At 41.2% G+C, this 16,192-nt stretch overlaps 3 protein-coding genes across 5 annotated transcripts; all 3 read left to right on the top strand.

Moving 5' to 3' along the window:
• The first annotated feature begins 1,113 nt into the window (after positions 1–1,113).
• LOC120567959 (tripartite motif-containing protein 16-like) lies at positions 1,114–7,719 on the top strand. Of its 2 annotated transcripts, none has more exons than XM_039815076.1 (2): positions 1,114–1,416; positions 5,391–7,719. In XM_039815076.1, the coding sequence occupies exon 2, from the start codon at positions 5,557–5,559 to the stop codon at positions 7,213–7,215; it is 1,659 nt and encodes a 552-aa protein (XP_039671010.1). In that variant the 5' UTR covers positions 1,114–1,416; positions 5,391–5,556; the 3' UTR covers positions 7,216–7,719. The 2 variants fall into 2 exon arrangements, 1 of the variants encoding a protein (XP_039671010.1); XR_005640645.1 differs by lacking the exon at positions 1,114–1,416 and adding an exon at positions 4,449–4,795 and having other exon boundaries at positions 5,391–5,444.
• On the top strand, positions 1,423–4,427 carry LOC120567958 (tripartite motif-containing protein 16-like). Of its 2 annotated transcripts, none has more exons than XM_039815074.1 (2): positions 1,423–3,051; positions 3,673–4,427. In XM_039815074.1, exons 1-2 carry the CDS (start codon positions 1,515–1,517, stop codon positions 3,762–3,764), a joined length of 1,629 nt encoding a protein of 542 aa, XP_039671008.1. In that variant the 5' UTR covers positions 1,423–1,514; the 3' UTR covers positions 3,765–4,427. The 2 variants fall into 2 exon arrangements, with proteins under 2 accessions (XP_039671008.1, XP_039671009.1); XM_039815075.1 differs by lacking the exon at positions 3,673–4,427 and adding an exon at positions 3,101–3,268 and having other exon boundaries at positions 1,423–2,859.
• A 3,167-nt stretch (positions 7,720–10,886) lies between the features above and the next one.
• On the top strand, positions 10,887–14,852 carry LOC120567957 (tripartite motif-containing protein 16-like). Its single transcript, XM_039815073.1, has 2 exons — positions 10,887–12,711; positions 12,805–14,852. The coding sequence occupies exons 1-2, from the start codon at positions 11,313–11,315 to the stop codon at positions 12,984–12,986; spliced, it is 1,581 nt and encodes a 526-aa protein (XP_039671007.1). The 5' UTR covers positions 10,887–11,312; the 3' UTR covers positions 12,987–14,852.
• The last annotated feature ends 1,340 nt before the right edge of the window (positions 14,853–16,192 follow it).

Below are 16,192 nucleotides of genomic sequence, written 5' to 3'. Positions count from 1 at the left end.
AATGTATATAATAATTAAGGGACTCAGTCAAGCAGGCTACCAGCTTCTACATCGCTCTCATGCGTTATTGTTTACAGTTTGTGATCGCCCTCTTGATCAATACATGGCATAACATCCTTTTTCGGGAGAGAGTGCAGGGTAATTGCGTTGAACAGAAGGCTTACAGGTGTACTCATGTGCTCTGGAAGCAGGGCGATGGCCATGTTTACAGTTTTTTCCAATTGCTCACACTGAAATCAAAAGTATTACACAATTATTAAAACCTTCCACTCAAGGAGTAAAACATCGGCCCAGATGTGCACCACTATCAGCACAATGTCAGCATCACAGTTTTTGCAAAACAATACACATAGTGATTTGCAAAACACTTAAAGGAACACTTAAAGGAAAGGGTGAGAAGGGTATGTATGGACTTATCTAACTCTGGGGGATACAGTGAATAAGCTAAAGTCCCAATAAGTTGGCGTGTTCCTTTCTAACACATTTTTATACATTAGACACAGTAGTATATCATGATGTCACTTCCTTGCATTTCCAAAGCATTGACTGTCAAATGACCACACCTATGAGCCAATCTGTGAAACACAGCTATCAGTTGCGCAAACACATGATTGCTTAACTGTAGACACAACAATCAGGTTTAAACACTATAAAAATGGAGCAGGCAAGTCCAGTATTTGTTTTACTGTAATTGTAACCTGTACTAGATACAGTATTTTATGTTTGTCTGTTGTTTGCTGAGCTAACAGTGTTATGCACACTACTGTAGTAGCATGAAAACTAGGACATTTGTTGTTGTTGTTGCTGTGATTCTCATGTTGACATGTTAACTGATTTGGGTATATGGAGAGAAATACATTATATTTTTCTCAGTCTGCAGAATTAGTGTTTGGTGAACTTATTGTATATTTGCACTTTCTCTAATTACAGTGAAGTAGAATTGCTAAAAGTGGTTTAGGTTAGCAACAGCAGTGTGTAACTGGTTCAAACTGAATTAAGTAGTATGAAACGTGTGTGTTTCATCTGGTAACAAAATGTGTTTTTTATAAATTAGTGTATCGTTTTTGCAAGAGTGTTACATTTTGCAAAGGGTCTGAGGTGTTCTGCTGATTGGGTGTGTGGTTGTGCTTATTGTGTGTAGTGTCTTGATAAACCTGTCCCTGTATCAAAATAGTGCTTAAGCAATAAATAAAAAACTGTAATCCGATGGAAAAAAAAGAAAGAAAACTATGTGAACAGGAATGTGTGAAAGCCTGATAAAACCTCCCTCTTTTTCTTGCTTGCAAACTCACCAAGGGCCACCCTGTCCAGATATTTGAATGTCCCCTCCCCTTCAAAGATATGCCAGGTTACAGATGGGTGTGGCCGACATGTGGTGGAGTGAGAAAGTTGATAAGCCACATTTACTGCAGAGTGGTGAGTAAACAAGATGGATTTTTTTATTATTATTATTAAAGTGCAAGCTCTGTTGAAAAGTAGTAACAATAATACTTTCTCTGACACTAAGATGTAAAATGGCACAGAAAGGAGTTCAGCTGGACCGGGAAACCTTCTCTTGTTCAATCTGTCTGGATCTACTGAAGGATCCTGTGACTACTTCCTGTGGACACAGCTACTGCATGAACTGTATTAAAGCTCACTGGGATGGAGAGGATGAGAAGAAAATCTACAGCTGTCCTCAGTGTAGAAAGACTTTCACACCGAGGCCTGTCCTGCTGAAAAACACCATGTTAGCAGATTTAGTGGAGGAGCTGAAGAAGACTGAAGAACTCCAAGCTGCTCCTGCTGATCACTGCTATGCTGGAGCTGAAGATGTGGCCTGTGATGTCTGCACTGGGAGAAAACTGAAAGCACACAAGTCCTGTCTGGTGTGTCTGGTCTCTTACTGCGAGAAACACCTTCAGCCTCATTATAACTCCTCTGCGTTTGAGAAACACAAGCTGGTGGAGCCCTCCAAGAAGCTGAAGGAGAACATCTGCTCTTGTCATGATGAGGTGATGAAGATGTTCTGCCGTACTGATCAGCAGCTTATCTGTTATCTCTGCTCTGTGGATGAACATAAAGGCCACAACACAGTCTCAGCTGCAGCAGAAAGGACTGAGAGGCAGAAAGAGCTCGAGGGGAGTCAACAAAACATCCAGCAGAGAATCCAGGACAGAGAGAAAGATGTGAAGCTGCTTCAACAGGAGGTGGAGGCCATCAATCGCTCTGCTAATAAAGCAGTGAAAGAAAGTAAGAAGATCTTCACTGAGCTGATCCGTCTCATGGAGAAAAGACGCTTTGATGTGGAGCAGCAGGTCAGATCACAGCAGAAAACTGAAGTGAGTCGAGTCAAAGAGCTTCAGGAGAAGCTGGAGCAGGAGATCACTGAGCTGAAGAGGAAAGACGCTGAGATGAAGAAGATCTCAGACACAGAGGATCACATCCAGTTTCTACACAACTACTCCTCACTGTCACCACTCAGTGAATCTACATCCAGCATCGATATCCGTCCTCTGCGCTACATTGAGGACGTGACAGCGGCTGTGTCAGAAGTCAGAGACAAACTACAGGACGTCCTGAGAGACACATGGACAAACATCTCACTGACTGGGACTGAAGTGGATGTTTTACTGTCAAATCCACAATCAGATCCAAAGACTAGAGCTGACATCTTAAAATATTCACTTGAAATCACACTGGATCCAAACACAGTACATCCAGAGCTGTTGTTATCTGAGGGGAACAGAAAAGTAACCGTTATGGAAGAACAACAGTCTTATTCTCATCACCCAGACAGATTCACAGATTATTGGCAGGTCCTGAGTAAAGAGAGTCTGACCGGACGTTGTTACTGGGAGGTGGAGTGGAGAGGGAGAGGTGAAGTAGCAGTCGCATACAAGAATATCAGCAGAGCAGGGTGGTCGGATAAATGTGAATTTGGACTCAATGACAAATCTTGGGCGTTAGGATGTAACAAAAACAGTTATACATTTTGGTACAACAATGTCCAAACTCTTGTCCCAGGTCCTGTGTCCTCCAGAGTAGGAGTGTACCTGGATCACAGTGCAGGTACTCTGTCCTTCTACAGCGTCTCTGACACCATGACTCTCCTCCACAGAGTCCAGACCACATTCACTCAGCCTCTCTACGCTGGAGTTCGGCTTTATTATGATTATGGAAACACAGCTGAGTTCTGTAAACAGAAATAGACAGAAATCATTCAGGGTTGTACACTTTGTTTTTACTCTTATACTTATTTTATTCGAATAAAATATTCTGACAAATATTCAGTTGGTTGTCATATACAATTTCACCGCTAGATGGGAGAAATTCTTACACAATGTAGCTTTAAACAAAACAATTACCAGATGTGCTACAAATGAAACAGAAAAACCTGTTATATCTCTTTATTTGTGCCAACGAGGAAGAACAGTAAAACATGCAGGATGGGGCTGTTCCCCGGAAAACAGATTGAATGTTACCTTTGTTCATGTCAACTGAGAACAATGTTAATGAGTTGTGCATATTATTTTCTCTTACATTTTGTCATAATGTTGCTATTGTAGGACTTAACACTTCCTGCATGTTTCCAAACACTCCTTTTAATGGAATGAACCACAACCTGATCAACCTGGCCTTTTCTTCCTGCTCCGAAACACAGCTCCACTGATTATTAATCTCTGTTCGCAGGTGGTTTACCAGGAAAACTTATGGAACTTATGGCCAAACATGGTTTTCCATTGTCGCCAGTGCTCGAATTGGACCAAAAAAGGTGCCAGTGACCTGTTACAGCAATCTTGTAGGGGTTTCGCCAGTCTCACAGTCGAATCTTCGCGTCTGAAAATGTGGTTATGAAACAAAGGATCATTCCATTTGTGGGGGTGCTGAATGTCTGACTTTACATAAAATTGTTTGGTTTGTCCCGAAAAAAAATCAGGTTTTATAGCCTATTTTGATATAAATATCAGCCTATTAATAATACTGTTAATAACAATTACTCATGTGGACAAACACAAGAAGTGACGGTACTTAGTACTGGCCCTTTTCATACCTTTATTTATTCAGGGGAGTTTCACTGAGAGGAAGCCTCTCTTTTGCAGGAAAGCCCCGATCACATTTACACAGTTGCACACATTCAAACCTGGAAGCTGCCCAGTACAACCACAGTCTGATCTGCTGGCCACTGAGCAGCTTAACTGGAGTGATTGGGATCAAGAGCCTCAGTCAAGGGCAACTCAGTGGTGGTAATGAGGGATGGACGGGTGTTGGGACGGGTGTCTGTTTGGGGGATTAAACCGGCGACCTCCCGGTCCCTGCTCCAACTGTATATGCCACCACTGCCCCAGGCACTGATTGCAAATGTAAATGGCCTGTTTTTATATAGCGCGTTTCTAGTCTTAATGACTACTCAAAACGCTTTAACATAGTACAGGAACCATTCACACACATTCATACACTGTGGCCGAGGCTGCCGTACAAGGTGCCACCTGCTCATCAGATGAACACTCACACATATTTAGACTCCGATGGCGCAGCATCGGGGGCAACTCGGGGTTCAGTGTCTTGCCCAAGGACACCTCGATATGGGACTGCCAGGGATCAAATTACCAACCTTCTGATTGGCAGGTGACCACTCTACCACTGAGCCACAGACGCTGCGATTGAAGCTCATTAGAGCGTTGAAGTCCCCCATTAGTTCCCAGATGCCACCCTCTGCAAGACCCATTCCAGAGACTCAAAAAAACACTGGGTTATGTGAGCTTCTGTTCAGGCAGCACAGCTACAAACAACAATTTAGACCCTACACACAAAGGTGACCTTCTTGTTCTGCAGAGAAAAGTCCACACTGCAGTGCACACACGTGCCGTTCAACGTTGGACATCTCTGAAGAATTGGTTCAGACCCTATTCAGGAGTTTGGTTCCTGAAAGGGTGCTGTGCATATAGATGGGAACAACTATATCTAGTTGGTATCACTCAACTACTGTACTAGATATGTCTCCTTCCTCACCCTTCTTTTCCATAAGAAAGGGGGGCCCATACCCTACGTTTGTTGTTAACTGAAAAACGTTACACCAATGTATATAATGTAAACATCTCCATGAGGAACAGACCCTCAGTTTCTATGCCCCTATTTTTTTTTAATCTTACAACTTCATTAACGACCGATTATTTCCTCTTTGTTTAATTTTAACTGTGTATTGGGTAAAGTGTATTGTGAGTAGAAAGGACACTGATTCATGTGTTAACTATGTTCGTATACAGAAAAAAAAACCTGTATCTGTTGAAATGCTCCTTTTTCTCGAATGAAGGTAGCAAAGCATGTAAACCCATCCTTCTTTGTGCCTGATCTGAAACACAGCAAGCTCTAATTAGTCTAAATATTTATTTGTTCCCTCCCCTTCACAGATCTGCAGTTTTAAGACGGGTGAAGTCAGAATGTGGTTTAGTGAGAGAGCTGGCAGGCTACATTCACTGCAGCTTTGCAACTATGAAGGAAGCCGAATAGATTTTGGACCTGGGTACAACGTTTGACGGTTTATGTGAAACTGACATTAGCTGCCAGGGAGGTACAATGGCACATAAAGGAGTTAGTCTGGACAAGGACACTATTTCTTGTTCAATCTGTCTGGATCTACTGAAGGATCCTGTGACTACTTCCTGTGGACACAGCTACTGCATGAACTGTATTCAACGCCACTGGGATGAAGAGGATGAGAAGAAAATCTACAGCTGTCCTCAGTGTAGAGAGACATTCACACCGAGGCCTCTAGTGGTGAAAAACACCATGTTATCAGATGTAGTGGAGGAACTGAAGAAGACTGGACTCCAAGCTGCTCCTGCTGATCACTGCTATGCTGGAGCTGAAGATGTGGCCTGTGATGTCTGCACTGGGAGAAAACTGAAAGCCCTCAAGTCCTGTCTGGTGTGTCTGGTCTCTTACTGTGATCAACACCTTCAGCCTCATCATAACTCCTCTGCGTTTAAGAAACACAAGCTGGTGGAGCCCTCCAAGAATCTCCAGGAGAACATCTGCTCTCTTCATGATGAGGTGATGAAGATGTTCTGTCGTACTGATCAGCAGTGTATCTGTTATCTCTGCCCTGTGGATGAACATAAAGGCCACGACACAGTCTCAGCTGCAGCAGAAAGGACTGAGAGGCAGAAAGAGCTCGAGGTGAGTCAACAAAACATCCAGCAGAGAATCCAGGACAGAGAGAAAGATATGAAGCTGCTTCAACAGGAGGTGGAGGCTATCAATCGCTCTGCTGATAAAGCAGTGGAGGACAGTGGGAAGATCTTCACTGAGCTGATCCGTCTCATAGAGAAAAGAAGCTCTGATGTGGAGCAGCAGGTCAGATCGCAGCAGAAAACTGAAGTGAGTCGAGTCAAAGAGCTTCAGGAGAAGCTGGAGCAGGAGATCACTGAGCTGAAGAGGGAAGACGCTGAGATGAAGAAGCTCTCAGACACAGAGGATCACACCCAGTTTCTACAAAATTTCTCCTCACCTACATGTCTCAGTGGACCTATATACTTTCCTGCAATCAACCCCTTTTGTCTGCGGCACTTTGATAAAGTGCTAACGGCTGTTTCAGACACCAGAGATGAACTACAGGACGTCTTGAATGAGGAATGGACAAAAGTCTCACTGGCAGTGACTGAAGTAGATGGTTTACTGTCACAGGACCCCAAGACCAGAGCTGATTTCTTACAATATTCACGACAAATCACACTGGATTCAAACACAGCAAACACACGTCTATCATTATCTGAAGAGAACCGAAAAGTAACATTCACGGTAGGACAATATTATCCTAGTCACCCAGACAGATGTACTGACAGGCCTCAGGTCCTGAGCAGAGAGAGTCTGACCGGACGTTGTTACTGGGAGGTGGAGAAGGGAGAGGGAGGAGTTTCAGTAGTAGTAGCATACAAAGACAATAGCACTGTAAATGAAATATTTGGAGATAATAACAAGTCTTGGGCATTAGGTTTTTATAAAAATCGTTATGAATTCAAACACAACAAAGTCCAAACTCCCGTCTCAGGTTATCTGTCCTCCAGAGTAGGAGTGTACCTGGATCACAGGGCAGGTACTCTGTCCTTCTACAGCGTCTCTGACACCATGACTCTCCTCCACAGAGTCCAGACCACATTCACTCAGCCTCTCTATGCTGGTTTATATCTTCATGGTCCCATTGGAAACATTGCTCAGCTCTGTGAGCTTAAGTAGGGCAAGTCAACTTCTAAGTGCAAGTGAGGTTGGCTCTTTGGTACATTCTGTTTGATTGCAGGTAAAAACAAGCATTATTGAAATGTAAAACACATCACTAATGCAGGATGAGGACTGTCCCAGGAAAAAAGGCCACAAAATAGTTTCTACAATTGAAAAAAAAAAAAAATGTAATACACTGGATACAATTTCATCTTGTATTGCAGTAAATTATTGTATTGTTAAATATAGGACAGAAATATACTTTGCATATTTATAGACGGGTGTGCAGGAGTAGGACGAGTAGTTCAAAAGTTGCAAAAAACCTCCCTCACACTGGCTTACTTGCAAAAATAAATGTAATAGTAGGCAACGTTTTCGGTACTTGACCATCATCAGGCCTGATGATGAGTTTCTGATGATGGGAGTTTTTTTGCAAATTGTTAAATATAGGGAAATAAATGGTTGAAAAGAACTCAGGGTCATTACTGAAGTATCAATATTTTCCCAGAGGAATACTTAAAGTCTTGCTTTCAAATAATTAGTTTTATATATATATATATATATATATATATATATATATATATATATATATATATATATATATTTGCAGATATATGAAGATAATTTAAGAATTTTGCAATCTTGATGCATTATATACTGTTTGTTTATTGATGTTCTGACTCTTTGTTTTTTGTTACATAAACATTTTGTACCTAAAATATTAAGTATACTCCAGTTAAATGCTCATTTGTGAGGTTTAGTAAGTGCAGTACTCCAGTAAATGTACTTAGGTACTTTCCTAATGTTTAAATGTAGAGTGTCAGCATGCTTTTGGTAATGCAGTTGAGCGCTTGACTCTAAAATTACTCAATTTAAAAAATCCTAATAATCACTGGGTCTGATGTTGCTTCCAAAGTCATTTAGGGTTGTACACTTTGTTTTTACTCTTATACTTATTTTGGCATTTCTTCACTGCACAGAGATCAGCTGTCAATCAAACATATAGTTCTTGTTATCTTTGGTTTGCGTTGGTACTTTCTTATGTTCCTGATGGTCTGAATGCTGTAGGTACTTCTGGTTTTTCCATGCTCATTAGAGCCTGACCTAGAAATCTGCCATGTTAAAATGTACATTATAAATTATGTGAAGGATTTACTAAATAAAATCACAACTTGGTGTGTAAGAGGCTGTTTATTTTCTTTCTTTTGACCCAAAAGACAATTCTGCTGCGTGTAATCTTTCTGAAGCCATTTGTGTGTGTGTGTGTGTGTGTGTGTGTGTGTGTGTGTGTGTGTGCTGTCAATCAACCAACCCATTTAACATTTGTTTCATTCCTTCTAGCATGCATAAAGGTATTGCTATCCATTAGTTTTATATAACTATCAGAATAAGTATGCACAATGTCTAACAAGGTCATTTAGGTGTGTGTAAACATGATTAATTATTAAAATAATCTTTCTGATACAGATATACAGTATGACACAGCAGCAAAACCCTCCACGTCTTATTTACATACTTAAATATACACTTATAAAGGATATGATGCAATATTTACTCTCGTAACACTATAACCAACCTTTAAATGTAAAATTAGCATTCGCATACATCGGCCTCAAAACATCAATGTAAGTTTAGAGAAATAACTCTCCTAAATATAGAAATTTAGCAACCATCCATAACGCATTTTACCCTGAAGTTACTTAGCTATATTAGCCTGGTCCTACCAGACTGGTCCATTAGCCTGGTCCTACCAGACTCTGGTCCATTAGCCTGGTCCTACCAGACTCTGGTACACTAGCCTGGTCCTACCAGACCCTGGTACACTAGCCTGGTCCTACCAGACTCTGGTACACTAGCCTGGTCCTACCAGACTTTTCATTGGTACAGAGAGTCTGGCCTCTCTCCATTGACAAGTGTTAACTTCCTTGAAGGCAGGTACTCTGTTGAAGTTTAAAACTATTGGATCTGCCCAGAGCCACTCTGGATCTGCCGTAACCAATCGCTAACGTTTGGTCGTGACGCCGGCTTAGCATCTCTAGCGTTAGCCTTAGCCAACTCCTTCACCGCTAACGGAGCGAGCTGGAAAACCAAACTGTTCCCAAACCCCGTGGGGAGGAGGGCCACGACATCATGGCCACCAACACAACTCATCAAAGATTGGTCTTGCTCGGGCTTTAACTTCTGTATATTCAGCAGCGTTGCCACAACGGACCGAATGGCTTCGCTCGCATCTTTCTCCTTCGCCATTACGGAACTACAACTCAAACTAGCGCACGACCTCAACGTCATCGTTCTCAGCCACTCCCTCTGTTCTCTGATTGGAACGGTAAAGATTAGGCCGGAGAAAACCCAACAATATACTGCCGACCCAGAAGGAGTAATGAAGGAAAATGAAAATTGAGCGGAAGTACGTAGGAGGGCGGAGTCAGACTATAGCGATATGACTAAAGGTCTAATCACTGAGTGAGTTCATTAAACCTAAATTGTGTAAATTTTGAAGTTGATTCTTAGCAAAAACCCCTTTGTTCTTTCACAAATATGTACTCATTCATGTGCGATTACTTCCACCAACTAATCAAAGTATTCTCGTAAGCGTAGAATCTGACATTCAGAATCATACAGAATACATACGAGCGACTCGCTCGAATGACGGCAGCCATGTAGCGCCTCCATCTTTAAAATACATTAGCCAAAGAGGGACATACTTCCGCATTTCGCCCTCTTACACCTATTGGCACCGTGACGAATGCCAGGGGGAGATTACTCGCCAGGGAAGCGAAAAAAAGAATTAAAATGACAACGCGACAGGCAAAGCAACAAGACCAAAGTTAATATTGGCTAGAACAGCTGCGTGTAAACGATAGAGATACTAAGAGCTAATTTTGGGTTCGGCCACCGTAGGAGGAGTGGCTAGACGACCGTTGGTTGTCATATACAATTTCACCGCTAAATGGGAGAAATTCTTACACAATGTAGCTTTAAACAAAACATTTACCAGATGTACTACAAAGAAAATAAACAGAAAAACCTGTAATATCTCTTTATTTGTGCCAACAAGGAAGAACAGTAAATCATTATTCATGCATCAACATGCATTCATCCTGCATGTTTCCAAACACTTAATGGAATGAACCACAACCTGATCAACCTGGCCTTTTCTTCCTGCTCCAAAACACAGCTCCACTGATTATTAATCTCTGTTCGCAGTTGGTTTACCAGGAAAACTTATGGAACTTATGGCCAAGCACGGTTTTCCATTGTTGCCAGTGCTTGAATTGGACCAAAAAAGGTGCCAGTGACCTGTTATAGCAATCTTGTAGGGCCACCCTCTGCAAGTCTCTAAAAACACTGGGTTATGTGAGCTTCTGTTCAGGCAGCACAGGTACAAACAACAATTTAAAGCCTTCATGTCCAAGACATGCGGTCACACAAAGGTGACCTTCTTGTTCTGCAGAGAAAAGTCCACACTGCAGTGCACACACCTGCCGTTCAACGTTGGAAATCTCCAAAGAATTGGTTCGGACCCTATTCAGGAGTTTGCTTCCTGAAAGGTTGCTGTGCATATAGATGTGAACAACTATATCTAGTTGGTATCACGCAACTACTATGTCTCCTTTCTTACCCTTCTTTTTCCTAAGGAAGGGGGGGCCCATACCCTATGTTTGTTGTTAACTGAAAAAACATTATAACAATGTATATAAGGTAAACACCTCCATGAGGAACAGACCCTCAGTTTCTATGCCTCTATTTGTTAAATCTTACAACTTCATTAATGACCGAACATTTCCTATGAGTCATGTGTTAACTATGTTCATATAGAGAAAACACACCCTGTATCTGTCGAACCGCTCCTCTTTCTGGAATGAAGGTAGCAAAGCATGTAAACCCCTCCTTCTTTGCTGATCTCTCTGACTAGTCCAAATATTTACTTGTTCCCTCCCCTTCACAGATCTGCAGTTTTAAGATGGGTGAAGTCAGAATGTGGTTTAGTGAGAGAGCTGGCAGGCTATATTCACTGCAGCTTTGCAACTATGAAGGAAGCAGAATAGATTTTGTTCCTGGGTAAAACGTTTGACGGTTTATGTGAAACTGTCATTAGCTGCCAGGGAGGTACAATGGCGCAGAAAGGAGTTAGTCTGGACAAGGACACTATTTCTTGTTCTATCTGTCTGGATCTACTGAAGGATCCTGTGACTACTTCCTGTGGACACAGCTACTGCATGGACTGTATTCAAGGCCACTGGGACAAAGAGTATGAGAAGAAAATCTACAGCTGTCCTCAGTGTAGAAAGACTTTCACACCGAGGCCTGTCCTGCTGAAAAACACCATGTTATCAGATTTAGTGGAGCAGCTGAAGAAGACTGGACTCCAAGCTGCTCCTGCTGATCACTGCTATGCTGGAGCTGAAGATGTGGCCTGTGATGTCTGCACTGGGAGAAAACTGAAAGCCCTCAAGTCCTGTCTGGTGTGTCTGGTCTCTTACTGTGATCAACACCTTCAGCCTCATTATGACTCCTCTGCATTTGAGAAACACAAGCTGGTGGAGCCCTCCAAGAATCTCCAGGAGGACATCTGCTCTCATCATGATGAGGTGATGAAGATGTTCTGCCGTACTGATCAGCAGTGTATCTGTTATCTCTGCTCTGTTGATGAACATAAAGGCCACGACACAGTCTCAGCTGCAGCAGAAAGGACTGAGAGGCAGAAAGAGCTTGAGGTGAGTCAACAAAACATAAAGCAGAGAATCCAGGACAGAGAGAAAGATGTGAAGCTGCTTCAACAGGAGGTGGAGGCTATCAATCGCTCTGCTGATAAAGTTGTGGAGGACAGTAGGAAGATCTTCACTGAGCTGATCCGTCTCATGGAGAAAAGAAGCTCTGATGTGAATCAGCAGGTCAGATCCCAGCAGAAAACTGAAGTGAGTCGAGTCAAAGAGGTTCAGGAGAAGCTGGAGCAGGAGATCACTGAGCTGAAGAGGAAAGACGCTGAGCTGAAGAAGTTCTCAGATACAGAGGATCACACCCAGTTTCTGAAAAACTACTCCTCACTGTCACCACTCAGTGAATCTACATCCAGCATCAATATCCGTCCTCTGCGCTACTTTGAGGACATGACAGCGGCTGTTTCAGAATTCAGAAACAAACTACAATATGTTCTGAATAAAAAATGGACAAACATCTCCCTGGGTGTGTCTGAAGTTGATGTTTTGCTGCCAAATCCACAATCAGAGCCCAAGACCAGAGCTGAATTCTTAAAATATTCACATGAAATCACACTGGATCCCAACACAGCTCACAGACAGCTGTTATTATCTGAGGGGAACAGAAAAGCTACATTCATTGAAGAACATCTGTGTCTTTCTAATCACCCAGAACGATTCACTTATTGGCGAGAGGTCCTGAGTGACGAGAGTCTGACCGGATGTTGTTATTGGGAGGTGAAGTGGAGAGGGATAGGAGTTTCTGTTGCAGTCGCATACAAGGATATCAGCAGAAGAGGGAGCTCGGAAGAAGGTAAATTTGGACACAGTGACAAATCTTGGACATTAAGATACGAAAAGGACAGTTATACATTTTGGAATAACAAAGTTCAAACTCTCGTCCCAGGTCCTGTATCCTCCAGAGTAGGAGTGTACCTGGATCACAGTGCAGGTACTCTGTCCTTCTACAGCGTCACTAAAACCATGACTCTCCTCCACAGAGTCCAGACCACATTCACTCAGCCTCTCTACGCTGGACTTTGGTTTTATTGTTATGGAGACACTGCTGAGTTCTGTAAACTCAACTAGACAGTCAAATCACTCAAGGGTTAAACTCTTTGTTTCCACTTTTACATTTATTTTGTCTCAATGTTAGTCGCAGATTGTTCGTCGGGGCATTTCTTCACTGCAGAGATCAGCTGTCAATCAAACATTATGGGTGGTATTTTGCCGATAGTGGGAAGATCTTCACTGAGCTGATCCGTCACTCCTATGTGAAGCAGCAGGTCAGATCACAGCAGAAAACTGAAGTGAGTCAAGTCTGAGGAATACTTGACTAAAAACCCTGCTTTGAAATATTTCATTTCTCTACTTGTATATACTCCAGTTAAATGCTCATTTGGCAGGTTTATCAAGTGTAGTATTCCAGTAAATGCACTTAAGTACTTTCCATATGTTTAAAAGTAGGGTGCCTCAAACTGAACTTTAATCTTCTATCTCACTCCCTGTCAGCTATTTGCACATATTAAGTTCTCCACTAGAGGTCCCTCTCCTCAAATGTATTGCATTATCATTATACTCGAATGCTTTGCTGCCATTTACAACACACCTAAGGGGTGAACTGGAGTCTAAATGGGAGAAAATCCCTGCAGCAGGTTCTAACATCTGGTGGAAAGACTATAACCAGATGAATGGAGACGGTTGGAGCAGCACAACATGTTCTACAATTACATGGAGTGTCATTATTATACTTTGTTTGGGGGTCTGCATACTTTTGGCCATATGTGTATGGTATGTCGACATCAGGACACTTTGCAGCAACAAATGTGTAAAAAAAACTACTTAAATACTTATTATAAATATATATAGTAAATATAATAGTTGGTTTTATTCAAATAATCTTTTGAGTTGCTTATGAAATTCTTTTAAATAGCTTTTTGATATTTTGAACTGTCAAAGACCTGGAAGAAATGCATGTATGTGCCTTTTATCATTATCAAATATATAATAACAGAACAGACACTGTTTTCTGTAGTTGATCAATATTACTTTTGCTGCATGATTTGATGAATTGATTTTTTCCATTTACTCACAGATTATTAGTTCTTGTTATCTTCAGTTTGAGTTGAAAGTTTTGGATTGCCATGATGGTCTGGCTGCTGCAGGTACTTAAGACTGTTTCATACTTCTCATTAGAGCCTGACCAAAAAAATCAGCCATGTTGTAATGTACATTATAAACTGTGTGAAGTATTTATCAATACAATCATAACTTGATGTATAAGACACATTATTTTCTTTGTGTGTGTGTGTGGGCTGTCATTGTCATACTGTGATGGTGTTTCTACAGACAAAGAAATCACTCCAGTTCACAGATCTTGTGAACAGATCTTTTTTTTTTAAACTACTTTTGAGTACCGTACACGTGCAGTTTAGTGTCCCAAATTATTTTCCAAAAATTGATTGTCCCAAATAATGAGGGTCTTAAAGTGAGACAGGTTATGGTTAGGGTTATTAATTAATTGATTAATTAAGGACATTGTATGGGGGATTTGGGACACTTTTGACTGTCGCTGAGGCCAAAAATTGGGAAGAAGTCCACTTCCATCTTTTCAATTACACAGATTTTGGGGATATTTAGCCTATTCATATATCTCATTGCACTGTAACTTTTTTCTAGCTATTCTTTTTTTGCTAATTAGTTATCCTTTATTTAATACTTAAACCCTAGTTATGTGTGTTTTATAGTGGCTTGTGTTTGTTTTATGTGTATTTATAGCCTAGTGGCCATGACTAAATCAGAAGGGATTGCGTCCGGCCAATTGACTGTAAAAATAATCATCGAAATATACTCTGTTTTAGTCTATGCTTTCCTCTCTCTCTCTCTCTCTTTGAATGTAGGTCGGCACCTAATCTCAGCTCTTTTAAATCAAGGCTGAAGACCTTTCTTTTTAACACTTCCTTTTCTTAATTATTCATTTTTGTATTTAAATTTTATTCTTTATTCATTCATTTTTTATAACTGTTTCTTCATTGTTCCCAATTTGTCTGATATTTTTAACTGTCTATGTCTTGTGTAAAGCACTTTGAATCGCATTGATGCTGAATTGTGCTATACAAATAAAATTGCCTTGCCTTGCCTTTGAATGACACACGTTATGCTTTTATTTCGAAGTGTTTCCGGTATTTCCTGGCTCATTCCCTCCGCCTTGATGCGGCTTAATGACAAGATGTTTTGTAGGTGAGCTTTTTTTATTTTTTTTTACATTAACGTGTTTTTGTCCGGTTTTAACCGCCTGTCCTCGCGGGCCGTGGGTTATAACTCGGCCATGAAGGTTTAAAGGCCCGTGTCGTCGCTTCAGAGTGCCAGGTCAGTAAAGCGCATTGTCCCCATTGGTGGTGTTGTTATATTATCCGACGGCGGGTTAGCTGGTTAGCTGCTAGCTGTGCGGCTAGCTTGGATGTTAGCTGTATGGTAAAGGAGCACTTCCGGATCTACATTTCAAAGTAATGCATGAAATCGAAAAAGGCGACAAAAACGTCGATAAAAAAATTCAATAAAATAAAATCGCCAGTTAAGAGATGTTTTTGCCAAAGCGTAAATGCTGCACATGTCGTATAACGTACTGATTTAAGCCAAGTCCTACCTAGGGCTCGGCAATATATCGATATTATATCTATATAGTGATATGAGACTAGATATCTTAGATTTTGGATATCGTATTATGGCATAATTGTTTTTTCCTGGTTTTAAAGGCTGCATTACAGTAAAGTGATGTCGTTTTCTGAACTTACCAGACTGTTGTAACTGTTCTATTATTCACCTTTACCCACTTAGTCATTACATCCACATTACTGATGATTATTATATCAAAAATCTCATTGTGTAAATATTTTGTGAAAGCACCAATAGTCAACACTACAATATCGTATCGATATCGAGATATTTGGTCAAAAATACTTTTTGATTTACTCCATATCGCCCAGCGCTAGTCCTAGCTTGTTAATTGACTGTTAAATGTATTGGTGAATATATAACGCCGGCCGAATGTGTCAGTAGACATCAGCCAATTCGGCAGTTCGTAAAAGTTTTATCACATTCTCCAGATCATTCGGTGACATTTCAGCCACATATTTCTTTTGCATTTATTCGATGCTGTGCAGGATTACTGGGGGCTCCCACGTTAAAGGCATTAGTAGGGAAAATAGTGCAACGATAATTTGTTAAAACCAACTCCAGTTAGTAGTGCTGTGCTCGATTGAAGAAATTCTTAGTCGACTAACACTCATTCAATT

This window comes from Perca fluviatilis, chromosome 11 (genome assembly GCF_010015445.1).
Source record: "Perca fluviatilis chromosome 11, GENO_Pfluv_1.0, whole genome shotgun sequence".
Classification (NCBI taxonomy): Eukaryota; Metazoa; Chordata; class Actinopteri; order Perciformes; family Percidae; genus Perca; species Perca fluviatilis.
Note: the sequence above shows the minus strand (reverse complement) of the source record. Positions and strands in the feature narration are given on the sequence as shown.

Excerpts from the sequence above, each read along its gene's own strand:
- LOC120567958 (XM_039815074.1), top strand. The coding sequence starts at position 1,515 with ATGGCACAGAAAGGAGTTCAGCTGGACCGGGAAACCTTCTCTTGTTCA. Across the intron at positions 3,052-3,672 it reads GTACCTGGATCACAGTGCAG|GTGGTTTACCAGGAAAACTT; the intron begins GTACTCTGTCCT and ends CTCTGTTCGCAG.
- LOC120567957 (XM_039815073.1), top strand. The coding sequence starts at position 11,313 with ATGGCGCAGAAAGGAGTTAGTCTGGACAAGGACACTATTTCTTGTTCT. Across the intron at positions 12,712-12,804 it reads AAGAGGGAGCTCGGAAGAAG|GTCCTGTATCCTCCAGAGTA; the intron begins GTAAATTTGGAC and ends CTCTCGTCCCAG.
- LOC120567959 (XM_039815076.1), top strand. The coding sequence starts at position 5,557 with ATGGCACATAAAGGAGTTAGTCTGGACAAGGACACTATTTCTTGTTCA.